At 43.1% G+C, this 14,141-nt stretch overlaps 2 protein-coding genes across 2 annotated transcripts; one reads left to right on the plus strand and one right to left on the minus strand.

The window, feature by feature from the left end:
• Nucleotides 1-362: 362 nt before the first annotated feature.
• On the minus strand, nucleotides 363-9,531 carry LOC120062807 (RING finger and transmembrane domain-containing protein 2-like). The gene is made up of 10 exons (XM_039012879.1): nucleotides 9,442-9,531; nucleotides 9,098-9,177; nucleotides 8,406-8,893; nucleotides 8,213-8,289; nucleotides 7,921-8,021; nucleotides 7,261-7,414; nucleotides 4,960-5,109; nucleotides 1,729-1,794; nucleotides 1,169-1,270; nucleotides 363-930 (listed from the first exon to the last, which is right to left on the minus strand). The coding sequence occupies exons 2-10, from the start codon at nucleotides 9,142-9,144 to the stop codon at nucleotides 796-798; spliced, it is 1,320 nt and encodes a 439-aa protein (XP_038868807.1). The 5' UTR covers nucleotides 9,145-9,177; nucleotides 9,442-9,531; the 3' UTR covers nucleotides 363-795.
• Nucleotides 9,532-9,601: 70 nt separating this feature from the next.
• Nucleotides 9,602-13,287, plus strand: LOC120063402 (SREBP regulating gene protein). Its single transcript, XM_039013768.1, has 5 exons — nucleotides 9,602-10,311; nucleotides 10,515-10,671; nucleotides 10,949-11,100; nucleotides 11,383-11,496; nucleotides 11,867-13,287. The coding sequence occupies exons 1-5, from the start codon at nucleotides 10,219-10,221 to the stop codon at nucleotides 11,948-11,950; spliced, it is 600 nt and encodes a 199-aa protein (XP_038869696.1). The 5' UTR covers nucleotides 9,602-10,218; the 3' UTR covers nucleotides 11,951-13,287.
• The last annotated feature ends 854 nt before the right edge of the window (nucleotides 13,288-14,141 follow it).

The following is a 14,141-nucleotide window of genomic DNA, read 5'->3' on the forward strand; positions in this document are numbered from 1 at the left end:
TTGGAACTTTTGAAATGGTCTTGGGGGCTCAGCATTTTGTAGCAGTGTTCATGCAGATAATGTTAATGAAACCGTGCAAGAAATCATGTGCAAATATAAGGGCATGCTATTTATGTTTACAGTCATAAGCTGTTTTTATATATCACAAAAACTGTAGTTTTCAATTTGCAGCGCTGAATCTGTGTCTTTTATAAAGAATGTGTTCTTTACATGCTATTTAAATATGTATTACATTGTGAATTCTGTGCTCAATCTAGATAATACAAGTTTGAAAAGTAAAAATGCATTCATACTATCATTATGCAATGAGTAATATCGTGACAACATAAAATATTCAATAAATGTTGAACAATACTGCATAAATCATGGTTTAATTGGAAAGTCTGAAACACAATGAAAGACAACAGAACCTGTGACTTTTTCTAGAAAGTTTTTGTATTTTAAATAATGTCATTAAACATAAGCTGAATCTACACTAGAAATCAGGTGAAATGCATAAGTAACTAAATAAAACTAAATACATGAGCAAACAAGTAATTGTTGTACTGAGATACTACTATAGGTATCCTTTGCCAGAATACTAACCCATACCACACGGTGCTGGGTCACACTGAGATAAGTTAATATTCTATTTCTTTGCAAGACATGGCTGAAGCCAAACTTAGACAAGCAGTGTGATAGGGATAGTGGCAGCGGTGTAGAGAAGGTATAGTAACTAACTTGATACATTAATGGCATACTAAATTGGACTCCATAGTGCCCCCCAGTGTCTGGTGGGCATCTGGCCATCAATCACTAGTAGATCTGGACGTGGGCAGAGGTGGTGCCGTCTTTCCAGCAGTGCAGCGTCTCTATGACCGCAGATCGACACAGGGGGCACGTTCGCTCACGGTCGAACCACAGACACAGGCACTCCTCACAGAACACATGCTAGAGGGGAGACAGACAGACAAAATTAAGTTTACCGTTACATGCACTCCTTCACCCATGACATGACACTACTCTACTTACTGTCTACACCACAGATTGCCCACAATATCACACAATAAGCTGTTGGTAAAAAATTACAACCTGACACAAATGTAACATGGAACTCTTAGCAGTGAATAACATACTAGTGATGATAGTAGCTAGAGCCAGGGCCATGGGTTCATATATGTCCCCTCACCTGACAGAGAAGAACGATGGGGTCTCTGAAGTCGCCCTGACAAATAGCACACACGTCCCCGGCTTCACTGCACTGCTGGCTGCTGGCTCTCACACCATAACTCTATGGGTGATAGAGCAGCAAGTAGGTGGTCACAAAGAGACAAAGGCAGGTAGGCTAGCGGTTAACCGAAAGGCTGCTGGTAACCAAAAGTTTGCTGGTTCGAATCCCCGAGCCGAATAGGTGAAAAATCGGTCGATGTGCCCTTTGACCAATGCACTTAAACCCTAATTGCTCCTGTACGTCGCTCTGGATAAGAGCGTCTACTAAATTACTAAATCATATATTTTTTAAAAATGTTTACCTTCCCATTCCATACAGTGTCAACTCAGTGTATATGTTGTGCGTTCTAATAATGCATATGTAGTAATATAACTCAGAGTGCAAGATCAGGCACAACCAGTTGACAGTTGAAGGTGTACTACTTTTGCTAGAAATATTACTTCAATGGTTATAGGATAGTGAAGTGGGCTGAGAATTGACCCAGATACTTGTATTTACAAAAAGTAATAATTTCTCACCTGAGAACTGCAGAGAATTGCCATGGCCTTGCGTATGGCTGATACTCGTCCACAGAGGTCAAACGACTGAAAGATAAACACAAACAGTTAAGGCTCTAGAATCGGGTGCATTAGTGCAGGGATGGAACAAAAGCCTGCACCTCCAGCTTTCCAGGAACAGGGTTGGTGACCACTGAATTTTATCCTGAAAACATTACAAAATTCTAACTTATGACGTTCTTTCTAACTAACACAATTCTCTACTAGGTCAATATACACTGCTCAAAAAAATAAAGGGAACACTTAAACAACACAATGTAACTCCAAGTCAATCACACTTCTGTGAAATCAAACTGTCTACTTAGGAAGCAACACTGATTGACAATAAATTTCACATGCTGTTGTGCAAATGGAATAGACAAAAGGTGGAAATTATAGGCAATTATCAAGACACCCCCAAAAAAGGAGTGATTCTGCAGGTGGTGACCACATACCACTTCTCAGTTCCTATACTTCCTGGCTGATGTTTTGGTCACTTTTGAATGCTGGCGGAGCTCTCACTCTAGTGGTAGCATGAGACGGAGTCTACAACCCACACAAGTGGCTCAGGTAGTGCAGTTCATCCAGGATGGCACATCAATGCGAGCTGTGGCAAAAAGGTTTGCTGTGTCTGTCAGCGTAGTGTCCAGAGCATGGAGGCGCTACCAGGAGACAGGCCAGTACATCAGGAGACGTGGAGGAGGCCGTAGGAGGGCAACAACCCAGCAGCAGGACCGCTACCTCCGCCTTTGTGCAAGGAGGTGCACTGCCAGCGCCCTGCAAAATGACCTCCAGCAGGCCACAAATGTGCCACTGGCCTGTCTCCTGGTAGCGCCTCCATGCTCTGGACACTACGCTGACAGACACAGCAAACCTTTTTGCCACAGCTCGCATTGATGGGCCATCCTGGATGAACTGCACTACCTGAGCCACTTGTGTGGGTTGTAGACTCCGTCTCATGCTACCACTAGAGTGAGAGCACCGCCAGCATTCAAAAGTGACCAAAACATCAGCCAGGAAGCATAGGAACTGAGAAGTGGTCTGTGATCACCACCTGCAGAATCACTCCTTTTTTGGGGGTGTCTTGCTAATTGCCTATAATTTCCACCTTTTGTCTATTCCATTTGCACAACAGCATGTGAAATTTATTGTCAATCAGTGTTGCTTCCTAAGTGGACAGTTTGATTTCACAGAAGTGTGATTGACTTGGAGTTACATTGTGTTGTTTAAGTGTTCCCTTTATTTTTTTGAGCAGTGTATTTTGGTTCCTTTCCTATTCTTAGCTGAATTAAATGTTCTATTCTTTAACCACTCAGTGAGGTGCAGTGTCCTGTCCCATTTTGCAATCTTCTGAGGACACACATCTATGAACAACTCTGACTCAATTTCTCCAGTGTCTCATCTCAACCCATAATACTTTGAAAGCTGTAGCCACCCATGATGTCTTCATGCTTTAGCCTATTTATCATGCATTTCTTGCACATACACTACCCCCACCCACCCACCCACCCACATTTAGCAATCACAATACCAACAACCATTGAATATACAGAGTTGAATATAACTACCACCACATACATATAAAGGAGTGAGTTATATTAGTGCTACTTTACCTCGTAGAGGCTGAGTGTGAGTTATATTAGCGCTACGTTACCTTGCAGAGGCTGTGGGTGAGTTATATTGGCACTACGGTTACCTCGTAGAGGCTGTGTGTGAGTTATATTAGCACTACGTTACCTTGCAGAGGCTGTGGGTGAGTTATATTGGCACTACGTTACCTCGTAGAGGCTGAGTGTGAGTTATATTAGCACTACGTTACCTCGTAGAGGCTGAGTGTGAGTTATATTAGCACTACGTTACCTCGTAGAGGCTGAGTGTGAGTTATATTAGCACTACGTTACCTCGTAGAGGCTGTGGGTGAGTTATATTAGCGCTACGTTACCTTGTAGAGGCTGTGAGTGAGTTATATTGGCACTACGTTACCTCGTAGAGGCTGAGTGTGAGTTATATTAGCGCTACGTTACCTTGTAGAGGCTGTGAGTGAGTTATATTGGCACTACGTTACCTTGTAGAGGCTGTGGGTGAGTTATATTAGCGCTACGTTACCTTGTAGAGGCTGTGAGTGAGTTATATTGGCACTACGTTACCTCGTAGAGTCTGTGGGTGAGTTATATTAGCGCTACGTTACCTTGTAGAGGCTGTGGCTGAGTTATATTAGCGCTACGTTACCTCGTAGAGTCTGTGGGTGAGTTATATTAGCGCTACGTTACCTTGTAGAGGCTGTGGGTGAGTTATATTAGCGCTACGTTACCTTGTAGAGGCTGTGAGTGAGTTATATTGGCACTACGTTACCTTGTAGAGTCTGTGGGTGAGTTATATTAGCGCTACGTTACCTTGTAGAGGCTGTGGGTGAGTTATATTGGCACTACGTTACCTCGTAGAGGCTGAGTGTGAGTTATATTAGCGCTACGTTACCTTGTAGAGGCTGTGAGTGAGTTATATTGGCACTACGTTACCTCGTAGAGGCTGAGTGTGAGTTATATTAGCGCTACGTTACCTTGTAGAGGCTGTGGGTGAGTTATATTGGCACTACGTTACCTCGTAGAGGCTGAGTGTGAGTTATATTAGCACTACGTTACCTCGTAGAGGCTGAGTGTGAGTTATATTAGCACTACGTTACCTCGTAGAGGCTGAGTGTGAGTTATATTAGCGCTACGTTACCTTGTAGAGGCTGTGGGTGAGTTATATTGGCACTACGTTACCTTGTAGAGGCTGTGGCTGAGTTATATTGGCACTACGTTACCTCGTAGAGGCTGAGTGTGAGTTATATTAGCGCTACGTTACCTTGTAGAGGCTGTGGGTGAGTTATATTGGCACTACGTTACCTTGTAGAGGCTGTGGCTGAGTTATATTGGCACTACGTTACCTCGTAGAGGCTGTGGGTGAGTTATATTAGCTCTACGTTACCTCGTAGAGGCTGTGGGTGAGTTATATTAGCGCTATGTTACCTTGTAGAGGCTGTGGGTGAGTTATATTAGCGCTATGTTACCTTGTAGAGGCTGTGGCTGAGTTATATTAGCGCTATGTTACCTTGTAGAGGCTGTGGGTGAGTTTTATTAGCACTACGTTACCTTGTAGAGGCTGTGGGTGAGTTTTATTAGCACTACGTTACCTTGTAGAGGCTGTGGGGGAGTTTTATTAGCGCTACGTTACCTTGCAGAGGCTGTAGCTGATAATGAGCATGGCTCCTAGGAAGTAGCTGGTGGACGGGTCCTCTCCCATGATGTACTTGTACCACAGCTGGATGGGCACTAAGGCCCTGAACAACTGACTCAGCTCCTCTATCACCAGGTAGAACTTACCCTGCGACATACACACACAAGGAGGACACTGATAAGACATTGGAAATGCATGTAATACATGTTTTATGTTTCATCTGAACAATATCTGTGGTTGATGGGTGGTTTGAGATGGTGTGAAAAAGAGAAATACAGAAAAAAACTGAGGTTTCATCACAAACTAATTTTAATCTTCAAAGACAAGTGTATATTCCCTCAATATAGAGTCAGTTTTTCTTTAAGTTAAGTAAACGGACAAAAAACAGCACATATAAGGCTAGCTCTAGTCCTATCTGTTGAGGAGCAGCACACTGCAAGCAACAAGCTCCAGCCTAAGCATGGCCACCGGCAAGGGCTCTGCAGGCTGCAGCTTGACAGCAGTGAAGGCAATTTCCCCACACTGCAAGAGAAACTGGCAGCCACTTGGCTCTCTTCACCTGCTACCCACACAGTATAGCCCTAGGCAAGTCAACCTGTGGGGGCAGCCATCTTTTCTTTAAGAGGCCACTCCTCCTCGCTCTCCAATGGATGCCACAGGGGAAGTTAGGAGGACAAGGCGACAGTACTCTTCAAAAATAAAAAGTTCCTGTTGTTGCTGTGTGTGTAGGAGGAGTGGGGGGGTTCAAAAACAGAAGGCCAACACGAACAGGAAATGGATTCCCAGTGGCATCACAATATGTATAATGGTTATGTGGATATCACCTGACAGAGATTAATCACTCTGGGTTGGAACCCCTGTAGCAGAGAGACTGAGGGTGGGAGACCTCCGCAAGCAGGAAATTCATCTTTCCTCATTGTTGTCCCCCCCCCCCCCCACACACACACACACTGGATGTGTCAAACAAAAACTGGACACCAGCCAGAAACTTTGAGCCACGGCAGCAGTTCCAACGCATTCTGGGACTTCCTGCTGGGTTTTTTTCATTAGTGACGCTGACCTCTCAGACTACCAATCAAAACCTAACCAGCAGTTAGGGTACGCCACTGTTATGAGTTATCCCCCTCAGCTGCTAAAAACATGTTTTCATTAAATCTTGCTTCAGGTGGATGCATGGATACTAGAAAATACATTTCCCTGGAGTGGAGTGTACTGACAGTGCCAAAAATGTAGCCAGCCAAGGAGCAATGTTGAAGAAACAGTAGAGCAAACTAAATAAAATAATAAATCAATGTACATGAGTCTGGCCTGTCTTTTTCTGTAAGGGGGGGGGGGGCAGGAAGGCTGAGGATGGTGGCTGAGGTGGGGGTTGGTAGGTCGGTCGGTTTAGTGATTGCGTGGCGCGGGCTTCCCCAGCAGCCGAAAGTGAGGGGTAGTGGGAGCACACACACACACCACAGTAATGGTCCAGCCCCAGGGAGTGATGACCGCACCCCTACAGTCCCCCAGGATGAATGAGCTCAGTGGCAGCAGCCTAACTCTCTGATCGGCCTGTTTATTAGCCGAGTCAAAACCAATGATGTATATAAACCCAGATTTTATGTATTGGCCAATGAGAGGCTTTGAAGCCACCGGTCAGCGATTTTGGCACTCCCCAGTAGGAGCAGCTGTCCATAGGAATTAATGGAATTCTACAGTATTTCAATTAAATGTTTCATGGACAAAATGACATGCATTTAAATATGTGTTGTTGTAGTGGGGCCAGTGGCATTAGTAATCTCAAAAATATATAGTTTAAGCAAACATTTTTATATATTTTAAAAATATATGTTTAGCTCACATGTAATTTAAAAGTATGCATTAAGGTGTCTGTAACAGAATAAATATGGCAAAAACAAATAGACATTAATAAATGCATTTCTATAGATTCCAGAATATTTTTTACAACAGTATAGGAATGCCAATATGGAGGCATGGTGGCTTCGACACAGCACCCCCTATCAGTCATCTAGTGTATGTATAAATCACTGGTCAAAACATACTGTGAGCCCCAGGTGCAAAACCTGCACACTGATAGAACACATACAGATACACAATCACAGACACACACTCTTTCTGTGACCACAGGTTATAAGCAAAACTGTCATGTGGATAAGACATCAATACACACACTCCCACACTGTGACCCCAAGGACACGAGGGAAACTTTAATGACTATAAAACACACACAAGCTGTGACCCTGAGGATAACAGTAAAAACTTTTATGAATATAAAAACACACTAACACAGGCTCTTACCCTGGATTTGAAGGCCAGGAGGATCTTGGGTAGAAACAGGATGAAGCACTTCAGCCCGATGGTAAAGTACTTGAGAACAAAGTCGGTGATCCCCACCGCCCAGATTAGATCAAAGAAGTCAAAGCTGTTTATGTTGGGCTTTGCAAACATCAGACTGATTGGGGGGGGGGGGGGGGGCAGAGATGAGACAGACTTCAGTACTTTACAGGTTGAGGTTTGATCATGGATGGATGTGATATCTTATGTCTGGTCTCTAATGGTTACAAGGGAGACTTTCATGGATCAACTGAAGACATTAACAAAAATTAACAACACGACTAAAAATGTTGAGGACAAAACAAAATGTGAAAACAGGTGAAATGATAAACGAAAATCAATACTCACAGGACAAGAAGGCACATGGTAACATATGCCTAAAGACAATGAAAATCATATTACAACAACAAAAAGGACAAAACTGAATGAATAAATTACCACAGTCATACAGTATACAGATCGATGAGAAAGAAAATAATATCAAAGAGGTAAATGTCAATGTCAGCCAACTGTAAACCATAAGGCCTAAATATTGGATGGTTGACAATGTAAGGTTTTCAGTGCATTGTAGTGTTTTCAGTGCAATACCATAAGAAAGAACCACAAGACATGGTTTTACCCTACCTGTTGTACAGCTCCTCAGCACTGAATGTGTAGTAGAGATACACTATGTTTCCAGATAGGAACATGATCATCCAGAGAGCTACTACCACAGACCTCTCCTCCTGATATGCACCGACAAACAAATAGTAAATAATCAAATACTTTACTAATCACTAATGTACGCATATTCTCACTTTCTCTCGAGCTAGCTATTTACATAGACTCGATAACACTCAAATAATGAGCTCACATTTTTATAAAAAGTATAAGAGTTATGCGCTCATATCAAAGTTGAACAAAAGGTGAAAATTACCCGTAGTGACACCTGGTGCTTGAATGATGAATTGGCGAAGGCAAACGTGCTGGCCATCCCAACACACACAGCAATACCTACCAGAGAGAAACAGAAGAGTTACCAGTCAGTCACACACAGTATCTGACACGTCCAAAGTTTCCAAATGTTCCTTATTCTACTTTTTTTTATTGCGATCTAAAACCAGTCTTACCGAGCTTGTGCTGAAAACACACTTTAGCCAGGAGGATCAGGATGAACGGGAACCCCCTCTGTAGCCAGGTGACCACAGGCTTCAGCTCCGACAAGGCCGGAGCCGGTGTAGAGGGGTCCTCCGAAGCCTCCTCCCTGCTCCCATGCCTCTCTCCGGATGTACGGTGCTGTAGAGGCTGGTGGAAGTGGTGGTGGTTGTGATGATGGTGCGGGGGCGGGCGGGGGAGGTAGGGCCCACACTCAGAGCGGTGTGGCCCCCCTTCCTCCCTGGAGGAGGCAGTCATCTGGATGAAGACGTCTGGAGGAGTCCCCAGAACAAGGCCAGCCGCCTGAAAGTTTGCGGAGGGCACACCAGATCCCGAGGGAACCCCGACCCCAACCAGGCCGGAGAAGAGCTGCTGGGGGGAGGTGGGCGAGTCGGGTTTCAGGCAGTCAAACACACCTCCTTCATCCAGGCTGCTTTCTGATCCAAGGGTTTGGCTACGGCTCCTGGAGAGCAGAGAGAGGATCAGCTGCATCTTTTGACGGTTCAAAGACTGTCGTCTATTGTCTATTTCTTGCATTGCCTTTCAATGGATTTGGCTCCTGAAGTTAACCAGTTATATATATATATATTTAATCCTCTTTAGTGCACAATTTCAGGTTGTGATGATGAACCTGCAAATGCCTGTGTCCTAGGACGTGAACTCAAACCTTTCAAAGGGCATGCCATCCGTGTTGCTGCTGTGTCTTCTCTGCATGGCACATCCAGTTCATCCCCGAGTGATCCAGGGCTATGGTGGGGTGCAGACAGACACACAGACTGCAATAAGTGAATACAGTACAACGCCGCAAGGAGAGTATCGATGGTTGGATAGACTTTATAGCAACAATTAGCTAACCGCAGATAGCTAACGCTAACTAGCTATGATGGTTGGCAGTCGCACCATCACGCCACCATTTACATGTACAGTACAATGGTTTACTGGTTTCTCTATTGCATGATTTATATGCATGATTCTTAATTAATATTTGTCCACGGGAATTGGTGGTCTCACCTGAATCATCGTTCTGTTTATTATTCTCATTCCCTTGTAGTTATTTTGCCTACACACCCCTGCGGCTTGCCTGGCCTGGCTCACGACGATGTTTTTCCTGTATGACGTCACTGAAATTTCCTCTCGGCCAATCAGCGTTCACTTTCCCACCACACATCCGTGATAGGTAATTGTTTTGATGGTGGACGTCAGATTTCATGGGAAAACGTTGTTTATTTTCTAAGCTTTCTCGGTCATGTATCTGAAGGCAACGTCAACAATATGTGTTATTTGTCAGTAGGGGATGTTTTGTAGAGTTATAGCCAGCTAACTCTAGCTAATACATCTCACGGCAGGTAACGTTAGCTAGCTAATGTTAACTGTCAGTCTAGCTAGCTGGGTGAGTAGTTAGCCTAGCATCGTTAGCTTGTTTCCAGCGACGCAGTCTAACAAAGCAGTCTTTATCCAAAACGGCTTGCGAATATGTACGTTACTTTGTAGCTACCTACCTAGCACAGCTGTGGTCCTTCTCTACAGCGTATTTGTATACAGATAGCTAGCTAACGTTAGATACCATGGTTTATTGCCTAGCATTGCTAGCTAGCCAGCAAAATGGGTTAGGTTGTGGTGTTGACCAAACGAAGTTCTTAGTTATTGAACGTGATTTCTAAACTGCCAATCATAACCAGACACCCCAGTTGAACCAGAAGTGTCTAGCTACCATATGGTTTATCCAGCTAACATTATCTAGTTAGCATTACTGCAATCCAATCAGGGATCTCCCAATAACGTCATGCCATGGTGCTAAGAAGGTTACTGAGAAAACGTTGGGTGCTAGGTGTGGTGTTTGGACTGTCTTTGATCTACTTCCTAACCAGCACCCTGAAACAGGTATTTAAACTCTTGACATCTCAGGTTTATATTTAGTCCACAGAACACAGATTTATAAATACATTTGATTGATATGAGGTCCAGCTCTAGGCTAAACTAGTTTGTCAAACCACACCTGATTATCTATCTGTCATGCAGCAAGGTCTTGACTTTTGGCTATACAAGATGTGTGTGTGAGATATATGTTGTGATGTGTTATGCAGGAGGAGAGAACCATACGGGATCGCAACCTGTTGGAGGCCAGGGACCCGGATCACCGGATCCCATGGAAAGTCAGGTTCAGCCTGGGCAACAGTAGCAGGCAGATCACTCAGTGCCGGAACTCCATTCAGGGCAAAACGCTGCTCACAGATGAACTGGGTGAGTTATGAACCTAACTGGACTCATTCACTCACTTGTTATCCCTTAGGAAATAACGCCTCTTTCTCCAACTGTTTTCTCTGTGATTCCTCACAATCTCCTCACCCCCTTTTCAACCGTATTTGAGAAGAATGCCTAAGGTCCCTCCCCCTGTCCTTCTTCCCCAATGGGTTTTAAGGAAAGATGATGTGAGAAAAGCCCCTATCATTGAGGTATTATAAAATACCACTTCAATATTCAAGTCACTAATCCATTGTACATGTGAATGTCCCCACAGGTTATGTGTGTGACAGAAATGATCTGCTGGTAAATGGCTGCTGTAATGTCAATGCCCCCAGCTCAAGACAGTACATTTGTAAAAGCTGTCTGGCCAATGGCTGCTGCAACATCTACGAGCACTGTGTGTCCTGCTGCCTCCAGCCTGATAAGGTATTCAAGCTGTGGCACTGTTGTTGAGCTGCATCCAACAGCAAAATGTTTTGTTCCAAATGAGAATTTGCATCTTTTGCATGTACATCTTTTGGGTGCATGGCTTTTCAGTCGATGGAGTCAGATCTCTCTCTTACCCTGGCATCTTTAACTTTACGTTGTTTTCATCTGAACCTTTTGCAGTGGTTGTGTTATGACTAATCCATGTGAGAAGTACCCGATTTTGATCTGACTGTTGCACCTCTACCCCTCTCTTTCTTTCTCATATTCTCTCCTTCTCAGCAACCTCTTCTAGAGAGTTTCCTGAACAGAGCTGCAGATGGCTTCCAGAACCTATTCACAGCCGTGGAGGACCACTTTGAGCTGTGTTTAGCCAAGTGTCGGACTTCATCGCAGGTAGGTTGAGTTGTCTACATGAAACAAACAAGGATAACAGATTCACAAAACACGTCTTATGTGAAAATGTAAGAAGCTTCTTAAGAAAAAAATAAGTTCATAAGATAGTTTAAGTGCAATTCTTTAACAAGATTGAATGATTTTCTTATGAAGCTTCTTAAGATGTTTGTTGCTAGGCAACCAATGTAACTAGCTTTTATTGAAAAAAATGGCAGTTAATGAGAAATGTATTCTTAAGGTTTTGTGAATCTGGGCCCAGGTCTCTGATCACTCCCTGACCCTACCCACATCCTGTCATGCAGAGATGGCAAGAGAGATTGATGTAAAACATTCTAATGGTTGTGTTTAACCTCTCTTTTTGCTCCTGTAGAGTGTCCAACATGAAAATACCTACAGAAATCCACAAGCAAAATACTGTTATGGAGAAAGTCCACCTGAACTCCTGCCTATATGATTGTTTTGTACCTACGAGACTGTATAGAAACTAATAACGGTCCTCTGGGACCTATGAGACTGTATAGAAACTGATAACGGTCCTCTGGGACCTACGAGACTGTATAGAAATGAATAACAGTCCTCTGGGACCTATGAGACTGTATAAAAACTAATAACGGTCCTCTGGAACCTACGAGACTGTATAGAAACTGATAACGGTCCTCTGGGACCTACGAGACTGTATAGAAATGAATAACAGTCCTCTGGGACCTATGAGACTGTATAGAAACTGATAACGGTCCTCTGGGACCTACGAGACTGTATAGAAATGAATAAAGGTCCTCTGGGACCTACGAGACTGTATAGAAATGAATAACAGTCCTCTGGGACCTATGAGACTGTATAGAAACTGATAACGGTCCTCTGGGACCTACGAGACTGTATAGAAATGAATAAAGGTCCTCTGGGACCTACGAGACTGTATAGAAATGAATAACAGTCCTCTGGGACCTATGAGACTGTATAAAAACGAATAAAGGTCCTCTGGGACCTATGAGACTGTATAGAAACTGATAACGGTCCTCTGGGACCTATGAGACTGTATAGAAATGAATAAAGGTCCTCTGGGACCTATGAGACTGTATAGAAACTAATAACGGTTGTCTGGGACTTACGAGAATGTAAAGAAATGGTCCAACTAAGAGCCAAGAGACACACCTTGATGCTCCGTGGGAAGACCGAATTCCCCTTCATCTTGTGTCGACATAATGGCCTTGAAACGTCTGACACCATACGGTGCTTAACAGATGGGAGCCACCAAACCCTGTATAGAGGGGATTTGACTGACAATAACAGACGCCATGTTGAAACTTTTGATAAAGTAATGTGAGTAACAGTCTCTACATATGGCTCTGAAGAACACTATCGTAACCTCACAACAATGGACAGATACTGTATGTGATATAGCTATATTATTTACACTTCATAAGTGCATAGCTTCATAACTTCATCAGTGATGATCATCAGGTCTCATTCGCTCATTAGACCAGTTAGGATTCACCTCATGCTGCCGTTGTTCCACATTATGGTCATGTTCATTAGGGCACGCAACAGAAAATGTTTAAAAATGTTTGAGTCTGTTTTCTTTTGTTTGGTGCAAAATGAACACGACCCATGTTATAAAGGTCTGTATTTAAAGCCTGACGATATACTGAAGGTTGATATCAGTTGTTTAGTCCTTACTATTGAATATGATAACAGATGTGTCTTTACTTTTGTGTGTTGTCGTGCATGGATATTGACTGACTGGTTATTTAATAAAGTGACTTATTAAATAAGTTTATGTATTTCACACTATGAAAGCATTCTATATATTGGATGTTTATCGGGGGTCAGAGCTGTATCAACTAGAATTGGCATATTTTAATATACAGTATGACAAAATGAAAACAGCTTTTAGTTTTTCACAACGTGGCAGATAAGAAACTTGGACAGTATCACATCAACTTCAGAAGTGTTTGATGAGCTTGAAGCATCTCGCTTCATTTGAAGAAGGGGCTTTCAGTGGTTGTAATTTATACACTATGTAGGGTGCAGGTATATTTTTATTTTATTTAACTAGGCAAGTCAGTTAAGAACACATTCTTATTTACAATGACGGCCTAGGAACAGTGGGTTAACTGCCTTGTTCAGGGGCAGAACGACAGATTTTTACCTTGTCAGCTCGGGGATTCGATCTAGCAACCTTTCAGTTACTGGCCCAACCACTTGTCTACCTGCCTGCCCACTAGGCTACCTGCCGCCCCTATATAGAGTGCCATTTGGGATGCACAGTAGCCCTCTGCAGATATAATAATTCTCATGCCTTTAAATTATCCACTTGGGAAACATGGCCAGAGCTAAACAATTAATCATCCTGAAAGCTGTGAAAACAGAATCTGTCTTGTAATTAGAAAATATATTAAGGTCCTGACAAATGTTCATTCATGGCAATTTGATTAATGACTGTCACATGGGAAGGGAACACAGTGTAGGCCTGTCCACTAAGTATGCAAACAGTTTAATTTAGCACAAACTATTAGAACTATGTCATCATGACACTGTTTGGCAATGGTATTATTATTATTATTGCAGAACTTCCAATACAAATCAGCTTTATAAGAAAACAGAAATGCTGTTGCTGTAGTCAAGATAGACATGAGCTGGTAATA

Source organism: Salvelinus namaycush, chromosome 18 (assembly GCF_016432855.1).
Source record: "Salvelinus namaycush isolate Seneca chromosome 18, SaNama_1.0, whole genome shotgun sequence".
NCBI classification, from domain to species: Eukaryota; Metazoa; Chordata; class Actinopteri; order Salmoniformes; family Salmonidae; genus Salvelinus; species Salvelinus namaycush.